The 24,105-nt window shown below is 49.7% G+C and overlaps 1 protein-coding gene across 1 annotated transcript in view; it reads right to left on the bottom strand.

The window, feature by feature from the left end:
- The window catches only part of LOC144762974 (vomeronasal type-2 receptor 26-like), a 200,244-nt gene extending 176,583 nt beyond the window's left edge, over window positions 1-23,661 (bottom strand). The window contains exon 1 of the mRNA XM_078648289.1: window positions 23,007-23,661. Within this exon, the coding sequence (XP_078504415.1) occupies window positions 23,007-23,661 (655 nt within the window). The remainder of the gene's footprint in view (window positions 1-23,006) is intronic.
- Between the last annotated feature and the right edge of the window lie 444 nt (window positions 23,662-24,105).

The following is a 24,105-nucleotide window of genomic DNA, read 5'->3' as shown; positions in this document are numbered from 1 at the left end:
AAGCCTCGGCATTTGCTGTTTTCGGCGGTGGCGAACAGATCTACGTCTGGAGTCCCCTACCTTGCGAAGACTTCTCCTAGTACTTCGTTGTTTATGACCCATTCGTGGTTTTCCTGAATCAGTCTGCTCAGTGCGTCTGCCTGAACATTCTGCACACCTGGCAGGTGGGTAGCCGTTATCGTCAGTCCTCGAGCCAGAAGCCAGCGCCAGATCGCCTGCGCCTCCTGCGACAGGGTGCGTGACCTCGAGCCTCCCTGCTTGTTGAGGTAATACATTGTGGTCGTATTGTCCGTTTGCACAAGTAGAGAGTCGGTCTGGAAGGACGGGTGAAAGGCCTTCAGTGCCAAGTGAACAGCTCTGAGTTCCAGGAAATTGATGTGGTACGTGGACTCCGTCGGGGACCACGTCCCTTGAATCTGTAGGTCTCCGGAATGCGCTCCCCAGCCCTGGAGAGAAGCATCCGTCACGATAACCTGAGTGGGAATGTCCTTGTGGAAGGGAACCCCTCTGAGGAGATTCTCCGCTGAACACCACCACTTCAGAGACTGAAGAGCATGCAGAGATAGACGTATCTTGTCGTCCCAAGACCCTCTCCTCTGATCCCACTGATCCTCCAAGCACTCTTGCAACGGTCTCATGTGCAGCCGTGCATGTGGCGTCAGGAAGATACAAGAGGCCATCGATCCTAGTAGAGAAGACACCGTCCTCACTGTCGTGGATGGAGTGGTCATGAGAGCCCGAGCCTTCCGAAGCAGTGATAATCGTCGCTCCTCCGAAGGAGACATGCTTGCTGACAGCGTATCAATGGAGGCTCCCAAGTACTGAATGCACTGGACTGGAGTCGGAACCGACTTGGACATGTTGATGTGCAACCCCAGCTTGTTCAAGAGAACGCACGTCTTCTGGAAGTGCGCTTGCGCTTCCGTGAAGGAGGAGGCCTTGATCAACCAGTCGTCCAGGTATGGGTAGACAAACACCTTGTTCCTCCGTAGGTGTGCGGCTACCACTGCCATTCACTTTGAGAATGTCCTCGGCGCAGACTTCAGTCCGAATGGCAGTACTGTGTATTGATAGTGATTGGCGCCGACTTGGAACCGCAGGAACTTCCTGTGTTTGTGTGCAATGGGCACCTGGAAGTAAGCATCCTGGAGGTCTATGGCACACAGCCAGTCTCCCCGTTGCAGCTGAGGATAAATCTGATGCAACGACAGCATGCAAAACTTTTCTCTGCGAATCCACTTGTTTGCTTGTCGCAAATCCAGAATGGGCCTGAACTCGTTCTTGTCCTTTTTTCGAACCCGAAAGAACCGGGAGTACAGACCTCTTCCTCTTTGAGACAGAGGTACGACTTCTATCGCCCTTTTCCTTAACAGGATATCGGCCTCCGCCTGGAGCTCGCGCAGCTGATACTGCGAGCCGACCGGAGGAATTGATGGAGGCGGGCTGGTGAACCGAAGACTGTATCCATTACAAACAATATTCAGCACCCACTTGTCCCGAGTAATTTTTCTCCACTCTGCCAGAAAAGATTGAATGCTTCCCCCCACCGGAGCGGGTAACAGTTGTCGGGGAAGCAAGTGCAAAGGGCCGAGACCCGGCCTGGCCCTTAGTCGCTGGGGCCGACTGATGGCCGCCTCTGCCACTCTGGCGTTTCTGGAATGGTCTTCTGAACTGCTGCTGTTGTTGCTGCTGTTGTCCAGAAGACTGGCCACGCCCTCTGCCTTGACCACCGAACCGGCGTTGGAACGGACGGTACGTCTTCTTGGTCTCCTTGGGCTTCTCCAAACCCACCGCTGTGAGCGTTTCAGCTTCCGCCTTCATTCGGGCCATTTCATCATCAGCGTGCTTCCCGAACAGGGTTTCGCCAGAGAATGGCAGATTGGCAACCCTTTGCTGAGCGTCCGGTTTCAGAGACGTAAGGCGGAGCCATGCATGTCGTCGCTGGTTTATTCCGTGGCAGAAACCATGCGCCGCCAGTAGAGAAGAGTCGGCTGCAGCGCTGGTGACTTGATTCGCCACCAACATTCCTTCGTTTAGCACCTCTTGGAAGTCTTCCCGCTTGTCCCGCGGAAGGAGCTCCACAAATTGTTGAAGGGATTCCCAGAGGGCTCTGTCATACCAACCCAACAAGGCAGTGGCACTAGCTGCCTTCATTGAGGTCGCCGAGGTCCCACAAACTCTTCTCCCAGATGAATCCAACCACCTAGATTCCTTATCTGGTGGAACTGTGGATGAAGGCGTGGTGGCATGCTGTTTGCGCGCCGCCGTCACAATCACCGAGTCTGGAGGGGGCTCCAGCCTTAGAAAGGCCGGGTCCGAGTCCGGAGCCCGGTACTTCTTCTGCAGTCTGGAAGGTGCCGCCTTAGTCACCGCTGGAGTGAGGAAAAGATCCAGGGCCAGTTCTTCCAGGCCCGGCACCAGTGGCAGTAACGGCCGAGACAGATGCTTCTGATGGAGCGTCTCGAAGATGACCGATTTCTTGGGAGTGGGCACCGTCAAAGTAATGCCCAATTTCACCGCACCCCGTAACAGCACGTCCTGGAAGAACACCAGATCGTCGATCGGTCAAACCCTCGTGTCCGGCGAATCCGACAAGGTCGGGGAGTAGTCCCTGGTCCCAGACGACCGGGTCCGTGAACGAGACCTGTGTCTCCTGTGGCGCCGCCTAGATCCTGTGGAAGACCTGTGACGCGAACGTTCCCTTCTCCTGGAGCGTGGGCGCTCCACCGGTTTCCGTGGAGGCGTCTTCCGTGGCCTATCCTGGGGCTTCGGAGTAGGCGTACCCTTAGGAGGTGTCGGAAGCAGAGGCAGCGACACCGACCTCGGTGGCCTATGAGGAGGGACCGGCGGCGGAGGCTGCCCCGCAGGAGGCAGCGGAGGAAGGGAGGGGAGCGGCGGATTAGCCGGAGGAGCCTCCTTCGGTAGAGGCGGAGGGGTCGCAGGCCTAGGCGGTGTATATACCACAGAGTACACCGTGCCCGTTGACTTCTTCGAGGGAGGGGCCTGTGATCCAGACCCTCCAGAGCGTGAGCGACGCCTCCGACATCCATCACCAGATCCAGCGTGACTTTTGGCGCCAGAATCCCTCCTGCGCCTCTTAGAGGAGGTTGAGATCCTCGGTGACGCTGATCTCTTCCTGCTCGACATCGAGCGTTGTTTTTCAGGCGTGGAACGGCGATCCCTCGACTCTGGCGTTGAACGCCATCTCCTCGACGTCGAGTGTTTCTTCCTCGACGACGATCGTCGCTCCCTCGACGACGAGCGGTCAGACCTCGACGGCGAGCGTCGACTCTTCCTCCTCGATGACCGTTTCCTCGCGGTGTCGCTTCGACGGCGAGCGCCGGTGCCTTCGTCGACGGCGATTCCTCGACTTCGACGACGCCGTCGGCGGTGACCTCGACGGCGGCCTAGCCAGGCCTCTCGACGTCGATCTTCCACGCTGTCTCGACCCGGAGCCCCAGGGAGAAGGGGAACACACCGTCGTCATCCCTCTCGACGTCATCGTCGATGCTATCGACGTCGACGGAGACCGGGACCTTTTGCTGGTCTTCCTGCCTCTGGGGAGCCCCCCAGAGGCCTCAGCAGGGGCAGAGGGAGTCTTCCCAGCGTGCCCAGACCCACCTGCAGCCTGCAGTCGCCTCTCTTCCAAGCCTTGGAGCCTAATTTTCAGCCTTTCCCTCAGGGTCCTTGTAAAAAAGGTCTGGCAGATGTCACAATCTTCAGGGACATGTTCTTCAGGGAGGCAAAGAATGCAGACGTCGTGTGGATCAGTCTTGGCCTTCTCACTTCCACATGCTGGGCACTTGTCGAATAAAGCAGGCATTTTAGATCCCTAAAAGCCTGAACAAACACACAGAAGTGAAAAGGAAACACCAAGAATCAAATGAGAACACTTTTAAATCCAAAAAGTGTACAAACTCCAATAAACCCTTGAAAAAGGGAGAGCTCAATGCACAGGGTCCTGTAAGCAGGAGCCGGAAAAAAGAACTGAAAGTGAGAGGGACCTGCTATGCATTCTGGGATACTGGGAGAAGTTCTGGAAAGTTCTCTTAAAGGCACAGTACCCTATTTAAGCCACATAATGGCAGCCTATGGGGCTTGTCTGTCCATGCCTTCCTCTCTATCATTCCAGAGGGGTTTTGCTGTTAAAGCAAGGGAAATCTGGACAGGCTTTGCTGTTTGTGGATTTTTGGTGGAATTTCTAGTTGAAGTACTGGACAGTGTAGCCTGTGGATATAAGCTGCATTATTTGTCTTTAAATTCTCTCTTAAGTGACTTTGCAGTTCTGCAATTTTTTGACAACTTAAGAGATTATTTTTGATTGCCGGGGTCCTCGCACATGGGCGGGCCTATTCACTAGATTATGACTATACACAGAGATCCCCTACTACAGAATGGAAGCATCCACAGTCTAGACCAGCGTGTAATGGAAGCATTCAGAGCCTAGATAAGCGTGTAATGGAAGCACCCGGAGCCTGGATCAGCATGTAATGGAACTATCCAGAGCCTAGATAAGCATGTAATGGAACCATCCAGAGCCTAGATAAGCGTGTAATGGAAGCATCCGGAGCATAGATTAGCATGTATGGGAAGCATCCAGAGCCTAGAACAGCATGTAATGGAAGCATCCGGAGCATAGATTAGCATGTAATGGAAGCAAACAGAGTCTGAATCAGCGTGTGATGGAAGAGTCCCAAGCCTAGATCAACATATAATGGAAGCATCCAGAGCCTAGACCAGCGTGTAAAGAAAGCATCCGAGCCTAGATAAGTATGTAATGGCAGTATCCAGAGCCTAGATAAATGTGTAATGGAAGCATCCAGAGCCTGGATCAGCATGTAATGGAAGCATCCAGAGCCTAGAACAGCGTGTAATGGAAGCATCCAGAGCCTAGAACAGCGTGTAATTGAAGCATCCAGAGCCTAGAACAGCGTGTAAAGGAAGCCTTCGGAGCCTAGATAAGCATGTAATGGAAGCAACCAGAGCCTAGAACAGCGTGTAATGGAAGCATCCGGAGCATAGATTAGCATGTAATGGAAGCATCCAAGCCTGGATCAGCATGTAATGGAAGCATCCGGAGCCTAGATCAGCATGTAATGGAAACATCCAAAGCCTAGATCAACATGTAATGGAAGCATCCAGAGCCTGGAACAGCGTGTAATGGAAGCATCCGGAGCCTAGATCAGCATGTAATGGAAACATCCAAAGCCTAGATCAGCATGTAATGGAAGCATCCAGAGCCTAGAACAGCGTGTAATGGAAGCATCCAAGCCTGGATCAGCGTGTAATGGAAGCATCCGGAGCCTAGATCAGCATGTAATGGAAGCATCTCCAGCCTGGATCAGCGTGTAATGGAAGCATCCAGAGCCTAGATAAATGTGCAATGGAAGCATCCTGAGCCTAGATCAGCACGTAATGGAAGCCTCCAGAGCCTGGATCAGCGTGTAATGGAAGCATCCTGAGCCTAGATAAATGTGTAATGGAAGCATCCTGAGCCTAGATCAGCACGTAATGGAAGCATCCAGAGAGCCTAGAACAGCGTGTAATAGAAGCATCCAGAGCCTAGAACAGCATGTAATGGAAGTATTCAGAGTCTAGACCAGCATGTAAAGGAAGCATTCAGAGCCTAGATAAACGTGTAATGGAAGCATCCGGAGCCTGGATCAGCATGTAATGGAAGCATCCAGAGCCTAGACTAGCATGTAATGGAACCATCCAGAGCCTAGATAAGCGTGTAATGGAAACATACAGAGTCTGGCTCAGCGTGTGATGGAAGAGTCCCAAGCCTAGATCAACATATAATGGGAGCATACAGAGCCTAGACCAGCGTGTAATGGAAGCATCCGAGCCTGGATCAGCGTGTACTGGAAGCATCCAGAGCCTGGATCAGCGTGTGATGGAAGAGCCCCAAGCCTAGATCAGCATATAATGGGAGCATACAGAGCCTAGACCAGCGTGTAACGGAAGCATCCAGAGCCTAGATCAGCATGTCATGGAAGCATCCAGAGCCTAGACCAGCGTGTAATGGAACCATCCAGATCCTAGATAAGTGTCCAATGGAAGCATCCAGAGCCTGGATCAGCATGTAATGGAAACATCCAGAGCCTAGGTCAGCATGTAATGGAAGCATCCAGAGCCTAGATCAGCGTGTAATGGAAGCATCCAGAGCCTAGACCCGCATGTATTCGTAGCATCCCAAGCCTGGATCTGCGTGTAATGGAAACATCCAGAGCCTAGATCAGCGTGTAATGGAAGCATCCAGAGCCTAGATCAGCAGGTAATGGTAGCATCCAGAGCCTGGATCAGCGTGTAATGGAAGCCTCCAGAGCCTAGATCAGAGTGTAATGGAAGCATCCAGAGCATAGACCAGCGTATAATGGAACCATCCAGAACCTAGATAAGCGTGTAATGGGAGCATCCAGAGCCTGGATCAGCATGTAATGGAAGCATCCGACCCTGGCACAGCGTGTAATGGAAGCATCCAGAGCCTAGATCAGCGTGTATTGGAAGCATACAGAGCCTAGACCAGCGTGTAATGGAACCATCAAGCCTAGATAAGCAGGTAATGGAACCATCGAGCCTAGATAAGCGTGTAATGGAAGCATCCAGAGCCTGCATCAGCATGTATTAAAGCTCCTCATCCATCTAACGTTCTATGCCTGAACAATACATTTACATCTAAAAAAAAAAATACTACCTCACTTATATACTGCACTTCTCCCCATTTCAATTTAACACCAAAATAAATTTCTCCTATTATGTTGTTACAGTACAAATAAAGAGATCTTATCACATAACCTGGTTACCAAAATAGTGTATTCATGTGTATGCACTTTTACAAGAATTGAAGGAAACAAAATACAATACAATTAAACATAAACTTTGCTAAACGATTTGTACACTTAACCCCTTCGCTGCTAGGCCTTTTCCCCTCCGTGCTCCGCCTTTTTTTGGCTATTTGGGGCTTAGACCCCTGTAACTTTTTGACCACATAAGTTATCCACCCCAAATTTGCGTCCTTTTCTTCCAACATCATGGGGATTCTAAAGGTACCCAGGGTTTGTGGATTCCCCTGGAGGAGACCTAGAAATTAGCCAAAATACAGCTACATTTTGTTTTTTGTGTGAAAAATGGGGAAAAAAGTGCTGCAAATTAAAGCGTCTGGGTTTTCCCCTCCAAATGCTATTAACAAAGGGTTTGTGGGGCTGAAATCACCATTTTCCCAGCGTTTAGGGACTGGCAGACTTTTGTCAGAAAACCAAAAATGTTAACACAGTTTTGCCATTTTTCTGGGATATAGCCTATTTTTGTGCTTTCAACCTTCTTCCAGTTAATGGAAGAATGGGTATGAAAGCAATAATGGATCCTGGAAAGCTATATATTTTAGAAAAGTAGACAAAATTCTAAATTCAGCAAGGGGTCATTTGTGTAGAATCTTAAAGGTTTCTTTATGGAAACTAAAAGTTAAATATAGGAAAAATTCCGAATTAGTTGAAAAAAACAGACATTTGTGACGTTTTCACCTGCAACTTCTTCTAATTATGACAGATGTTTGAAAGCAATATATTGCTACATCTGCTGGACCTTTCTGGTTGTGGGGCTATATAGGACTTGTAGGCTCACCAAGAACCCGACAAACCCAGAGCCAATAACTGAGCAGCGTCTTGCAATTTTTTTTCATTATGTTCCGGGTATATAGCAATTCATTTTGGAATATATATGCATGGAAAAATCGGTATGAAAGACACCTATGTATTTCTGAAATTGGAACAAAATATAGAGTTTAGAAACAGTAGATATTTGCACATTTCTGAAATTGCGAGTACCCATACTAGCATGAGAATGATTGGTCGTTTTTCAAAATGACTTCTTTTTTACACATTGTCTTTCATTTGGAAGGAGAAATGTATCTAAAGTCAATAGGTAATAACAGTTGCTCTACAATTCTGTGTTACCCTAAGTCTACCGATAAAAATGGTACCTCACTTATGTGGGTAGGTCTAGTGCCCGTGACAGGAAACAGCCCAAAACGCAACGTGGACACACCACATTTTCACAGTGAAAACGGACCCTATTTTTGCAAAGTACCTAGCTGTAGATTTTGAACCCTAGTCTGCTGGCACCTAGGGAAACCTATCAAACCTATACATTATTGAAAACTAGACACCCAGGGGAATCTAGGATGGGGTGACTTGAATGGCGCTCACCAGGTTCTGGTACCCAGAATTCCTTGCAAACCTAAATATTTGTCCAAATAAACACATTTTCGTCACATTTCTGTGGTGGAAAGTTCTGGACTCTGGGTGGATCCACAAAACTCCACCCACCCCGAGTTCCCCAAAGTCTTCTGAGAAAAATGGTACCTCGCTTGTGTGGGTAGGCCTAGTGCCTGCAACAGGATTCGGCCCAAAACGCAACGTGAACACACCACATTTTCACAGTGAAACCTGACCCTTTTTAGGTCCCGCCTGAGCCAGCACAAGCGCTACCCTGCGAGACATTTAGTATGTGGGCTTTTAAAAGTCCTACCACAGCTTTTTGGCTGGCATAGAGCGTGCGGTTACGCGCACAATGACTAGCAGGGGTGCCATCTGGCTTTCCTCTCACGTTATGGTGCTCGCACATCGCATAGCTCGTGGCACCCTTACAGCGCGCAATCACTTTCGCTGCAGCTCATTTTAATTTTCTTCCCGCAGGAAAACGATAACATTTATGAGTATGTAAAAATCCTTTATTGGCTCAGATGCCGAAATTTGTTAGCGCACACTTGAAGCAAGACTACTTTCCAGTATCAGATATATTCAAATCTGGAACAACTACAGAATGTTGCAGTGAGAAACGAAATTAAGTTCTCCGAGGCAGTTCTAATAAATTAATGTTTTGATTTTTGGTGGCTATTTGAATTCAGAATCTTGCGAAAATCAGTCAGCTAGTGAATTTGGCCACCACAATTTCTCTTTTAAAGAGGACGATTCAATCTTCTGTTAATCAGAAGTTGTTTTTCTTCCACACACACATCACTGCAGCAAAATTTAGGCGACTCTTAATCTAGCTGTTACACGGTATTTGCGGAGTCATATACGTCGATACTCAAAACCCCTTTTGTCGAAGATAAACATAGTAGTTCCCTTCAAGTGTAAACTTGTAGCTATTTAAGGACTGCTCATGTTAATTGCCATTTATGTTTTTCTGATTATAAATATTGCGGTACACTTCTTTTCTATTTGGAAGATGTAAATTTCCAAACTTTTTATACACCAGGTGCTCCAGTCACTCCCTAGTGCAAAACAATTTACTGAAGGGTGGAACAATGGCCAAGATGATTTGTATAGGCCTTTATTTAGTAATCTAGCACCTACCCACCCCAATAAACTCCAGGCACTCAGCTGATTGTCCTTTGGTAGGACGTAAGCACATGTGTAAGAGCAGGACGTGGCCTCTTGATATATGGGTCTTACTATAGCGCCCAAATATTTGTAATTAGTATCTCATGCGGGTAAACGATTCTTTCTTTTATTTAAAAGCTTTTTGCAATAAGTAGACATAACGCAGCTATGACCTACACCCGTGTTTAAGTAGGGGGTTTATAATCTTTGAAACGTATATTCCTTGTATACTTCATTAATTTGGCACTAATCTACAGATCTAATTTGTTTTTCAAAACCAATTATGTGTCTATATCCAATGATATGATAGAGGTTTTTTCTTTAATTTAACATCACTCGCCGCGTCTTCAGCAGGATGCCAGATTCCTTTCTAAAACAATGAAATAATTCTCTGGAGCTGCACAAACACAAAGGGACCGATTTACAAGCCTTTTCGTGGCCTAAATGGCTGGATTTACTGCTACTTGATATCTACAAAGGATGTCTTGTGCCGGAAGTGACAGCATTTACTCCTCTATAATTGCAGAACTCTCCAATTACACAAGTCCACAAGCAACCACATAACTCGACCTTTTTTGCATGGCAGCTTGGGGGTTGAGGCTCTTAAGGATGTCTCCCCAAACTATTTTTAACAAAGTATGACCCTCTTTTACCTGTCGGCCATCTCTTTTCACCCTCTGATTATAACCTCAGTGGCTATACAAGGGTTACCCAGGCCTGTCTGGTGTTTAATTTGCAAACAAAGACATGCCAGGGCCAAAGCTCTGCTCTGCAGCCCACGGCTGGCGCTACTGAATGTCAGGGTGTCAATCAAACACAAAAGGCGGTTCCACCTCGTGCACTTTGACCCAGCACCAGCCGCTCCCTGCCCTATAGCTCACTCTTGCAGGCTCATGAGTTCCCCTTTGCTGTTGATTTTGCGTTTTTCTCTTCCTAGTTCCTTGTGTTTGCATCTCTCTTCCTTGGTGTCAAAGTCTGATAAGGAAAACTATGTCCCGGTCCCCATAGATAAGTAGCAGCGGGCCCCACCTGCAGCCACCACCTCAAATTAAGCACAGCTATGTCAACTGTAGAATATTGCTGTTAATTGTGACCAGTCTCTGTCTGCTACTCTTTGCTCCCAGCTGTGAAACTGCAGTATTCAGGAGTGGATAAATGACATGGCACTTTGGAAAGCATTCCCACACCCTCCCTAAAGTCGCAATACATCTGTTTTACTTCATGTTATGTACAGGGCAAGGTATTGGAGTCAGTGGCGCCCATCAGCAAGGCGGATATGGAGGGGATGCTGGTGGGTGCAAGGTCCCAGGGTAGGTGAGTTGAGAGGCGTGTGTGAGCAAGTCATCCACTGCATGCCATTTGCTTTGCGGTTTCTGACTCGTAGCCTGATGCTACGGTTGCTGAGCTTGCGGTTACTCGCGCAGTTGCGTGCTTACGAGCAGAGGCGCCATCTGGCTTTCCTCTCTCGTCAGCAGCGCATGTCTTGTTGATGTTATCTGAGGGGACGTGCCTGGCGTCTTCAACCACAGGAGTTTTACAATCTGCGCAGTGCCGAGAGCTTGTTGTTTACAGACAACACCCCAGCTGCTTTTGACCCACCACGTCCTTCACTCTGCTCTGTTGTTTTACCCACCCCCCCTGCTTCAGCCATGTCCTGCGCCCTCACTTATGTACCCGAAGGCATTGAAGTGCTTTACATAAGCACCATGTATATTACACTGACACTTTTTCCCCATTTTTTTCAATTACACTGGGGAGATTAAGTGATTTGCCCAGGATCACGGCATATCGAGCCAACGCCGAGAGTTGAACCCAGTTCCAGGGTCAGCAGCTCTACCTAAGACGTGCATTTGTTGTGCTAACCCACTAGCCCCTGACCCGCTTGCCGCCATGGTTTTTAACAAGCCCCCCTGCTGTTTAAAGACACCACCTCATCCTGCTCCCTGCAGTGGCATAACGAAATTTGAGCCCCCCTTGCAAACTACGGGGTCAGTGGGGGCTTATTTTCCTATCGTGTCAGCGCGTTAGGTTTCACTTTTGTTTTTAATTATCGTGTCAGCGCATTAGGTTTCACTTTCACCGCCGCTAGTCATCCAGTAACCCTCACAAGGGACACACACGGGTTCTCATTCCAGCCGCTCCATGTTAAATCTGCATTCCTTGGTTCCTCCCAACGTGCGCAGCCGGGCCAGGGGTTTTACAATTTGCGCACTGCCGAGAGCTTGTTGTTTACAGACAACACCCCAGCTGCTTTTGACCCACCACGTCCTTCTCCCCGCTCTGTTGTTTTACCCACCTCCCTGCTTCAGCCAGGCCGCGCTTGTTCTTTTTAAGTCTTCCCGCTCAGAAGGTGAGTGTTTCAGCTTGTGTGCGCTTGTTCTTGTGAACATGTGAGTGGAGAACATTCATAAAACGCCTACAACTAAACCAACAGCATCTTGTGACCCTGCTGCGTGTTGTCTGTCTGTGCTTGTTCATTTTGCACCTGTGTTTATGTTGCTTATTGGTGTGTCCTTGAATGCTCATGTATGAAAGGTGTCATCCCTCTGCCCACTTGTCATTTGCAAGTGCGCTGCCCGTGCTCTGGCCGCATGTTTTGTTTTTAATTAATGATGTTGATAAGCGTGGCTCAAATCCACCCGAGTGACTTACCGCACTCACCTATAATTACCAAGTAAATAAGTCAGCCGGACAGTGGAGAAGAATAAACAGGATATTTTATTAGGCCACAAACTCCCATATGAGAGGGCCCTGTTGGACCTCACCCCTAAGAGTGCGCCGAGAGGACTGCCTCATCTCATCACCGCAATACATTATAACATGGTACAGTGGAATAAAACACGCCCATACTGGAAAAGTACTGGACCCCAGAGAGAGCGAACAATGGCCTCACACAAGAAGCATCTGCACCTGCGATAGCAACATTTGTTATCTCGGCCCAAGGCCGCGGAGCCAGGCCTCGGCATCTCCAGCACATGGGAACATCACAGATTAGAAGTTTTGCTATAGTTTCGATCACAGTTAGCCAAGAAACGAAAACTGCTGCGTTCAGGGTTTTTTTCTATTCCTACGGGAGGGGTGAGCAAGTGCGACTCGCACGTAGAGAGAAGCACTCCAAAATGGTGGCACACAAGCTAAGCTAAGAGAACTTAATAATATCACACGCATAAATGAATAACGAAGTGGAGAATATAAACGTAAATGCATAAATGAATATATCATTAGTTAGACACATTATGCTAACTCATAAACGTAAGTGTAAGTGGGCGGAGCATCGGAAAATGAAACCCATCAGAACCTCCTTTTAGCATGATGTGGCTAACATGGGTGCAGCCTTTATTAGCTAAAATAGACAAAATGGTCCCAGCTACATACACAATTAACTTAACTATAACATCAATAAATTACATACACAAATATTCATAACAGCATTGTTTTTAATCACAACGTGTATCGTAGATTCATTCATGGGAAGATACACAAAATATATAAAATATATAAAATATGTAATGCCCCTGAAGATTGGAATAGGGAAGGGTAGTGAAGAGATGGTGAAAGTAAAGAATGAGTCACAAAGAACCGAATACAGCAAAAATAATACTAAATTAACACAATGGAACAAATAATTCGTCAATTAATTGGACGATCATGCCTCAGATCATGCCTCAATCTTCAGGGGCATTACATATTTTATATATTTTGTGTATCTTCTCATGAATGAATCTACGATACACGTTGTGATTAAAAACAATGCTGTTATGAATATTTGTGTATGTAATTTATTGATGTTATAGTTGAGTTAATTGTGTATGTAGCTGGGACCATTTTGTCTATATCAACCTTTTGCCCAGGTCCCAGTGACTTCTTGGGTTAACCCGTGTTTTACAGCACATTTATTAGCTAAAAGGTAGGAGCTTTACACAAAATGCTAGGGACGGGGCAACATATTAATCGAAAATATCATCATCAATAAGCATCAACCAGTGAATATCATGGAGCTCTACATCATTTGAAACAGGATATTGGCGTGTTGGTCTCTTAGGGGCTCGCAAATTGCTGGCACACATGGAGCAACAAGGGGGAAGGCAATAAACACATAGGCAACAGGTCAGCAATATACCAACAACTCCTACAACACCCATCAAAATCTTCCAGCCCCAAGAGGAGAAAACACTCCATAACCATGACTTTAGTGACCAAGTACCAGTATCCTGATGAAGTTCAGCCGCCAATCTATGGAGTTTCTGTACTGCTAAGTTAACAGTCGGGGCCGAGTAAGGAATATATACACAACAAGACGTCCCGATGACGCGGCAGGCTCCACCCCTATCTGCAAGGATGACGTCGAGCACCACTGTGCCCTCGGCCTGGTTGCCCCCTCGCTCCCCGCCTGCTGCCTGCCACTTACCTGCTGCCTGCCTGCCTGCTGCCGATCCATCCCGGCGCCCCAGCCGCCGCAGGGCCGCCCGCCTTGATCGCCGATCCAGCCCGGCGCCCCAGCCGCCGCAGGGCCGGCCGCCTGGATTTCGCGCCGGTTTTTGACGTGCCCCCCCGCCTACCGATAGGCCCACGCGCTCCCCGCCTCCCGCCTGACCCGCCCTCCCGGATCCCTTCTTATGACGCCCCCTCAGCGACCGCGCAGCGGACGCGCGCAGCGGGAGCACCGATTGAACGCCGAAGGTGCGCCAAAGGTAAGCCCGTCCGCGCCTGGACCGCGCCCAGTGCCAGGACCCCTGGCCCCCGCAGATCCCAGCCCACCCGCCGGACGTACGACGCCGCCACCCTCATCGCACTCAACGACGGACGAGCCCCGGGATGCTACCGTGCCACCCCGAGGCGCTCCCACGGACCCTTCTGCTGCACCGCCTGCAAGTTCACCTGCATCCGGACCTGCCTCGCACCAGCACCCGCCAAGACGAACACCAGCACCAACCACCTCAAGTGCATCCTGCTCAACACCCGCTCAGTCCACAGACACGCCATCGAACTCTGGAACCTCATCGACACCACAGCTCCTGACGTTGCCTTCCTCACGGAGACCTGGATGAACGCCTCTTCAGCGCCCGACATCGCCATCGCCATCCCGGACGGCTACAAGATCATCCGGAGGGACCGCACCGCCAACCAGATGGGAGGAGGCATCGCCATCATCCACAGGGACACCATCCGCATCACGACCCACACCGACGACATCCTGACTACCGCCGAAAACCTACACTTCCAGATCCACACCGACCCGAAGACCACCCTCAGAGGCACCCTGATCTACCGACCCCCGGGACCACGCACACAATTCAGCGAGGACATCGCCGACTTCGTCAGCCCGCATGCCCTCCCCTCCGCTGACTACATCCTCCTGGTGGACCTCAACTTCCACCTGGAGAACAACAACGACCGCAACACCACCACCCTGCTCAACAACCTCGCCAACCTCGGACTCAAGCAGCTGGTGACCACCCCCACCCACCTCGCCGGACACACACTCGACGCCGTCTTCTCATCCTGCAAAGACATCGCCTTCAGCCACGCCACAGGACTCCACTGGACGGACCACAGCTGCGTCCACTTCACCTTCAGAAGAACGACGATCCACCACCACCAGCAACAGGTCGCCCGCAGAAACTGGAGCAAGATCACAGTCGACCAGCTCGCCGCTTCCCTGAGTCAGCACCCTCCCGCCAGCTCAGCGAACCCCAGCCAGGCCGCCGACAACCTCACGAAGTGGATCAGCAACTGCGCGGACGAACTCGCCCCACTGAAGACCCCGCCCAGCAGACCCGGCAGCAAGAAGGCCCCATGGTTCACCGACGAACTCAAGAGCTCCAAGAAGAACTGCCGAGCCCTCGAGAAAGCCTGGAGAAGGGAGCCAACACCGGACAACATGACCACCCTCAAGCTTGCCACCCGGAAGCACCACCAGCTGATCCGCGAAACCAAGAAAACTGCATTCAAGGACCGACTGGACAACAACGCACACAACTGCAAGGAACTCTTCAACATCGTGAAAGAGCTCTCCAACCCCAACGCCGGAAACAACGACATCACCCCATCGCAAGAACTCTGCAACTCCCTCGCCTCCTACTTCCACAACAAGATCGCGGACATACACAACAGCTTCAGCACACAACCGACGAACGCAACGTCCGACTCAACCGAACCACCGCCCCCCACCACCACCCTCCGCGCCTGGACTACCATCAGCACCGAAGACACCGTCCGCACGATGAACTCCATCCACTCCGGATCTCCGACCGACCCTTGCCCTCACCACGTCTTCAACAAGGCCGACGCTGTCATCGCACCCCACCTGCGGGACATCATCAACACCTCATTCGACACCGCCACCTTCCCTGAGAGCTGGAAGCACGCCGAACTCAGCGCTCTACTCAAGAAACCAACAGCGGACCCCACCGAACTGAAGAATTACCGCCCCATCTCGCTCCTCCCGTTTCCAGCCAAAGTCATCGAGAAGACCGTCAACAAGCAACTGGCCGCCTTCCTCGAGACGAACGGATCCCTCGACCCCTCACAGTCTGGCTTCCGAGCCAACCACAGCACCGAGACCGCCCTCATCGCTGCCACCGATGACATCCGAACCCTGATGGATAACGGAGAAACAGCGGCCCTCATCCTCCTAGACCTCTCCGCGGCCTTCGACACCGTCTGCCACCGCACCCTAGTGCAGCGCCTCTACAACGTCGGAATCCAGGAGAAGGCACTGGAATGGATCATCTCCTTCCTCGACGGAAGAACCCAGAGAGTCCGCCTACCTCCGTACAAATCAAAGGCCACCGAAGTCATCTGCGGCGTACCCCAAGGATCCTCGCTGAGCCCAACCCTCTTCAACGTCTACATGAGCCCCCTCGCGGCCATCGCACGCCAACACAACCTGAACATCATCTCCTACGCCGACGATACCCAGCTGATCCTCTCCCTCACCAACGACCCCGCCGCCGCCAGAGCCAACCTTCACGAAGGAATGAAAGAAGTAGCCGAGTGGATGTCGACCAGCCGCCTGAAGCTGAACTCGGACAAGACGGAAGTCCTCATCCTGGGATCCTCGCCCTCCGCCTGGGACGACTCCTGGTGGCCCCCCGCCCTGGGAACTGCACCCAAACCGACAGACCACGCACGCAACCTGGGCTTCATCCTGGACTCCTCCCTCTCCATGACCAAGCAAGTCAACGCAGTCTCCTCGTCGTGCTTCAACATCCTGCGCATGCTACGGAAAATCTTCCGGTGGATCCCCACCGAGACCAGGAAGACTGTCACCCAGGCCCTCGTCACCAGCCGACTGGACTACGGCAACGCCCTCTACGCCGGAACCACCGCCAAGCTCCAGAAGAGACTCCAACGGATCCAGAACGCCTCGGCCAGACTCATCCTCGACATCCCACGACACCGCCACATCTCCGGACACCTAAGAGACCTGCACTGGCTCCCGGTCAACAAGAGAATCACCTTCCGTCTCCTCACCCACGCACACAAAGCCCTACACGATCAAGGCCCGAGCTACCTCAACAACCGCATCAACTTCTACGCTCCCAAACGACACCTCCGTTCAGCCAGCCACGCCCTCGCCACCGTCCCCCGCATCCGAAGAACGACAACAGGAGGAAGGTCCTTCTCCTACCTGGCTGCCAAGACCTGGAACTCCCTCCCGACCGACCTGCGCCTGACCCAAGACCACCTCGCCTTCAGGAAGAAGCTCAAGACCTGGCTGTTCGGGCAGTAGCAGCACCCCCCCCCCCCCTAGCGCCTTGAGACCCTCCGGGTAAGTAGAGCACTCTATAAATGTCTATGATTGATTGATTGATCCTATTCTGGATCGTAAATAATCTCATAGCCTGCATCTCAATAGACATATTGGCTGCAATGTCTGCCTCCGTATTCAATACCTTTTCCATCACCCTTGACAGTCTCCGAATAGCTCTACTGTTAAATATGGGACCCCAGAACGGCAGTAAACCTTTAGAGAAATCTGTCCATTGCTGCAAAGAAGTGTCTGTCTGATCTACATTCTCAACTTGAAGTGCCCTCCTTTTATGCTGTGCAGGCATTATAGCAAACCGTCGATGGGTCTTATGATAATCTGAGGGTGCTACATAAACAGGGGGAAGTAAATAAGCCAGATAGCAGACCCCACCCCAACCCTCGGGCAACCACAAGTATCCATTGCCCCCGCATACAAAGTAAATATTCGGGGGAGTCACCAAAGAAGGACTAAGGGGCAGACGAATCGAAGCGGTCACATTGCATGAGCTGTCCCCAACCTTAATAGGACCCCTCCCTAGGATACAGAAAAATGGTGAAGGCCCAACAACTGCCAGTGGTACCAAAGAACGACCACTACTATTTGTCGAAGGGGGATGTCTATAGGCTAGAGAAGAGTTCAACTGTAGAAAACTCTCCCTCACTTTGTCAGTGTCGTTGGGTGTCACAAATCGTTCTACTTTCCTCGAGCATGTTTCCAGAAATGTCTGATCAAAACGTTTGTCAGTAAACAACTGTCCAAGGGAAGAGGTGGGCATAGGGCGTACTCGCATCGTCAACGTCGATCCTGTGCCAGGCAATCGAGGGTCCATAAAATCAGGTTGCTGAAAGAATTTCACCATGCCAATTAAAGTGTACCAACCCACACAACTATTCACAGGTGTTAAAGGGAGTGCCAGCAATCTATCCTTTTTATATGCAGCAGAGGGGAGCAACCCACAAACCCAACAATCTGTCACATTATACACGGCATGGGCATGATGTAGAGTCTTGATAAAAACATTATCCCGATAGCCCTTTCGCATACATTGTTCACCATAATCAACAGTAACCATATTGTGTTCGGGAAGGGCGGAAGGGGTAGGGAAGAACTTGTGAACAGGATAAGCTTCATCTAGGAAAAACAGTATGCCGAGAATTATCAGAAATACAATGACCAATATCACTATGACCACCACTTTCCCTTTCCGTGATAGAGCAAGCCATGGAGAATCTGGTTCTGATCAACGAGGAGCTGCAAAGGGTTGCTCCTCCTCAGGGACGGGACGGCCAAAGGGATACATATTCCCTGACTAAAAGTTCAAAACGAAACTAAAAGGTACTCAAAACAGTTCCAGTCACTCTGAAGCCGGCCAGAGGGGTTCTTCACCCTCAAAAGGGATCTTCTCCCTGTGTCCGTTAAAGCCTCACAGGCAGGCTTCTATTGTTCATTCCCTAATCCCACAACGGAGTCGCACAGCCTTTGCAACTCAGGAGCACCGAATCTGGGCCCAGGCGCAATCCTAGTGTCCCATTTAACAATGTCTCGACATTGCACCAGGGATCTTACCAGCAGTCCATCCCTAACACTTAGCTATTCTCCAACACAGTTCTCATATATTCCCTATCTGAGCCCTTCTTCCAGTGCTCAGTTCTTCTTGTCCTTCCTTCTGGGCCGCAGATTATAGCGGGTGCTCCCTCGCACCTCTGGATCTGTGAACAGAATGGGGGGCTCAATGGCAGGAGACGTATCCTCTGATGTTTGCTCACTGTGACCAAGAGAGGCCTCACCACTTGCAATCAGAGTTGGCCTCTTTGTTCTTTGATCCGGCTCCTCACCCCTCAACGAAGCATCCGAGAAGGGTATATACACCAAGGAACCACTTCACATTCTTGATCAGCGACGCCGTCTCTCACCCATTCGTCATATGGCAACGGTAAGGGGACGCGTTTAACATGAGATGCATGCGTCCATACTTTGCGGCCCTGGATCCGAAGTGCAGTGCGGGTGGTCAGGAGCACCTGCCTCGGCTCCGACCACCTGGGTTCCAAGCAGGACTTCCTTTGGTACTTCTTCACGACAACCCAGTCCCCAGGTTGTATGGTGTGGCCTGGCCCCTCCGGCAGCGGTTTCAGGGTGTCTGCTACCTGCTGATGAATAGAACGGAGATCTTTAGTCAAAGCATACAGGTAATCTATCAACAAAGGGTATTCAATTTCAGAGAAACATTTTGGTCTAGGGACACCCCACACGTTGGCGGGGCGTCCAAAAATAACCTCGTGGGGTGAGACACCTGTCTTGGAATGGACTGTCACTAGTGGAAAGCAACGCTAGGGGAAGTGCATCTGGCCAACGTAACCCTGTACTCTCTTGTATCTTGGCCATTTTCAGTTTGAGTGTCCCATTGAACCTCTCTACCAAACCCGCAGCCTGGGGGTGCTGTGCTGCATGGAACTTTTGAGATATCTGCAGTCCCTTACATATCTGTTTCATCAATTCAGCATTAAAAGATGTGCCGTTATCGCTCCAGATCACCCGGGGCAAGCCATAACGGGAGAAATACTCCTTGATCAACATCTTAGCTGTTGAGATAGCTGTACAATCCTTAGTTGGGAAAGCCTCCACCCACCTGCTAAAGGAGCATACCACAACTAGGACATATTTGAGGTTGCTGACCCTCTCCATTTCAATATAATCCATCTGAATCACTTCAAAAGGAAAAGAAGGAGGGGCAAAGTTGCCAACTGGCACAGGTGTTCCTTTTCCCGGATTATGTCTTAAACAAACCATGCACTGCTGCACCAAATGGGTTGACACCTTGGAAATGTTCTTATTGCTCCACACTGGATCTAGCAATTTACATATCCCCTTTGCACTAATGTGAGCTGGCCCATGAGCCATTGTCACCACCGGGAGGACATATGCATCCGGGAGTAACCATCGTCTTTTGTCTGTCACATCCGTCCAACACTCATCCGAGTCCAACCGTCCCCCCACCATTCTTCCATGTTCTCAACTCATCGTCAGTTGCTTTTTCTTGTATGTTCCGCACACTTTGTACAGTATTCGCAAACATATTAACATCCGGTACCCACCTAGCTGGTCCTGCCACAAACATTCGTGGGAGTTTTGTCCTAGCCGTCTCCTTAGCTGTCTGATCTGCAAATGCATTTCCCTGTCCTACGTCATCCACTACCACTTTGTGTGCACTACATTTGATCACAGCCAGTCGTCTGGGAAGCGTCAATGCTGTCAATAGTCGTAATATCAATGGACCATTCTGAATCCTTTGTCCGTGTGATGTCAAAAATCCCCTTTCCGCCCACAGTCGCCCATAACTATGAGCCACGCCGAAGGCGTATTGGCTGTCAGTGTAAATATTCACGTCCAGTCCTTCACTCAATTCACACGCTCGCATCAATGCTATTATTTCTGCAGCTTGGGCTGAGTAGTACGGGACCCTAGAAGTCTCCACCACTGTTTTCAATGTTGTGACTGCATATGCTGCAGTTGAGGTACCATCCGCAAGTTTAAAACAAGAACCATCAACATACAGCTCCCCGTCGGGATCATCTAGGGGGGTGTCCGTTAAATCCATCCTTTCCTTTGTCTCCTCCTCTGTCCAAAACAAACAATCATGGGCTTCATCATCCTTTTCATCTGAAGGGATGGGTATCAGCGTGGCCGGGTTCAGAGTGGCACATCTTTTAATCGTAACATGGGGTGCAAATAATGTCATCTCATAACCAGTAAGACGAGCACTTGTTAAATGCTGCGTCTGCGTCCCGTTCAGTAAAATATCCACAGCATGTGGTACCATCACTGTGAGTTCTGAACCCAACACGAGCCCCGCCGATTGTCTTATTGAGACCGCAGCAGCCGCTGTAGCCCTTAGACAGCTCGGCAACGCTCTCGCCACATTATCAAGCATAGCAGAAAAGTAAGCGCAAGGTCTCTGTTTCCCTCCAAAACATTGGGTTAGGACAGACAACGCGCAACCTTCCGCCTCATGTACATAAAGCACAAAAGGCTTCTGGTAATCAGGAGTTCCCAAAACAGGCACAGAACACAAAGCAGTTTTTAGTAACTCAAACGCTTCTTGACATGCTGGAGTCCAGGGTAGGGGTTCACGCACCTCTTTAGTAGTCAAATACAGAAGGGTAATTGTTAGTAAGGCATAATTAGGTATCCACTGGCGACAATACGATGTTATGCCTAGAAATACGCGCACCTCTCGCTGCGTGTTAGGTACAGCCATGTTAGTTATCGCCTTGATGCGCTCCGGTGTCAACCTCCTCCCCTCCTTCGATAGGAGATGACCTAGGTAGGTAACCTCCTGTCGACAGTATTGGAATTTAGGAAGAGACACCTTATGTCCCTTGCGAGCCAAATGATGCAGTAATTTAACCGTGGCTTCTCGACACCTCTCCTCGGTGTCAGATGCTATAAGAAGATCATCTACATATTGCAAAAGAACATTGCCCTTGGGGAGCTCTAAGTCGTCCAATTGAGCCTTCAAAGCCTGGCTATAAATGCTGGGACTCTCGGTATAGCCTTGGGGAATTCTACAAAATCTGAAACTTCGGCCAGCCAATGAGAATCCGAAAAGAAAACTGCTATCAGGATTTATTTTATTATTTTATTTTTTCCATTTGTAGGGCGCAACAGCTACCCAAAAAGGGTTTCCCGGCGCCTAGACACAGCTAGTTAGAAAGACAGGAGAAGGATATTGGCTATTGAGATTTATTGTTCAAATAGCCAGGTCTTGACATACCTTCTGAACCTGGCATAATTTTCCTCCTTTCGAATGAAGAGAGGGAGTGTGTTCCAGAGGGATGGTCCCAGATGAGCAAAAGATCTGCCACCTATTCTTGCCAGTTTGAATCTCGGCACACAGAAGTTGGCCGCCGATTGCGACCGAAGGTTTCGCTTGGGAGTGTAGGGATGGGCTAGATCTAGAAGGTATTTCGGTGCCGAGCCTGCTTTAATTCTGAACATATAGTTCAGGGCTTTAAAGCGGATTCTGTTTTCAACCCTGAGCCAATGGAGTTCCCGGCGGTGACTCGAGACTCCGGAGTCTTTGGGAACATTGCACAATAGACGGACTGCTGCGTTCTGGATCATTTGTAGCCGGCCGACTACTGATTTATTGGCACCCAGATACAGAATATTGCCATAGTCAAGCCGCGATGTTATAAGGGCATTGACTACGGTCTTTTGCGTGGGAAGAGGCAGCATCCAGAGGATTTTCCTCAGCCATTTGACTATGGTGAGGCAAAGACCGGTAACTTTACTGGCCTGTTGATTCATGGAAAGAGAGTTGTCCAGAATGAATCCCAGATTTCGAGCATGGGTTACCGGGGTGGGAAAAGCGCCCATCTGATCAGGCCAGTGTAGGGGATTCCACAAATCTCGATGTTTTCCTAGAACCAAAATCTCTGTCTTCTCACCGTTGAGTTTTAATTGGTTTCTTGTCATCCACTTAAGGATGTTTTGGAGTCCTACTTTAAGTGGAGAAGGGGAATTTGGACAGGATTCGGATAGGGAGAAAATGATTTGGGAGTCGTCGGCATAGGTCATAAGGGTAAGACCAGATTGCTCGACAAGGTCGGCCAGGGGTCTAAGATATAAGTTAAAAAATAGGGGACTGAGAATAGATCCCTGAGGCACTCCATGGGGGGCTGACAGGGTGTCCGAAAAGGCTCGTGAAGAAGTAATTTGGAAGGTTCGTTCCGCCAGAAAAGACCGAATCCATTCTAGTGCCTTTCCACGTATGCCATTTTTGTACAATTCCTTAATGAGAGTTTCGTGGGAAATGGTATCGAAGGCCGCGCTCAGATCTAATAGCACGAGCGCGACAGTCTGACCTTGATCAAGAAGCTTACGAATGTATTCGGTGACTCCAAGCAGGGCGGTCTCCGTGGAAAAACCAGCCCTGAAACCTGACTGAGAGGGGTGTAGAAGTGAGTTATCTTCTGCAAAAGTGGATAGAACTGAATGAACATGTCTCTCCAAACATTTGGAGAAGGCAGGGAGCAGAGATATGGGTCTGTAGTTGGCGAGGATTTCCGGGTTTGCCGTAGGTTTTTTTAGGAGAGGCGCAACCATGGCGTGTTTCCATAAGGTTGGGACAGTGGCAAGGTCAAGCGAGGAGTTCAAAAGGTTTGCAATAATTTCCAAGGAGCTATCGTCAAGTAGCTTAATGATTTTGATTGGAATGGGGTCCCTGGGGGAGCCGGATTTGATAGTTTTAAGAATCACTTTCAGTTTGTCTGCTGAGAGGGCAGGCCAAGAATCCAGTATATTGGCACAGGAGAGAGTTAATTCTGAGTCAGAGGAAGGGGAAAGTTCTTCATAGTTGGCGTTTATGTCTAGGATGATTTTGTCAATTTTGTCCGTGAAAAAGCATGCCAAAGCCTGGCATTGTTGAGTGTTTAGTGGGGGAGCTACCGCTAAAGTGTGAGCACCAGCCAATTCTTTCACTTTATTGAATAAGGTTTTTGGCATATTAGTGGCTTCCATGATGGTTTTTGAGAGGATGCTAAAGAAAGCATTTTTTAAGTCCAGAACAAAAAATATTTGGCCGTGGGCGGTATCATGGTCAAAATCGTGGTAATGTCACAGACAACCGGATATTGGGGCTCGACCACCTTATTAATGTGGCGCAAATCACTCACAAATCGATAGACATCAGGTGTACCATAGCTGGCATCGGCTGAGTGTCTTTTAAGGATCGGGAGAATAGGACTATTACAACTGTTAGAGTCTGTCTCCTCCACTACACCTAATCGTATCAAATCCTGTGTTATCTGTATCAAAGCCTTCTCTCTATCCCTAGATAATTTGTACTGGGGTATTCTTGGCAGTCGGGCTCCCACCTTAACCTTGATGGACACGGGGGCAATATCCATTTTTCCCACATCAGTATCACTACTGGCCCATAGAGTCTCTGGGATCCCCACAAAC

The sequence above is a fragment of the Lissotriton helveticus genome, chromosome 6 (assembly GCF_964261635.1).
Source record: "Lissotriton helveticus chromosome 6, aLisHel1.1, whole genome shotgun sequence".
Classification (NCBI taxonomy): Eukaryota; Metazoa; Chordata; class Amphibia; order Caudata; family Salamandridae; genus Lissotriton; species Lissotriton helveticus.
The sequence above is the reverse complement of the archived record's forward strand: the minus strand, read 5'-3'. Positions and strand labels throughout refer to the sequence as shown.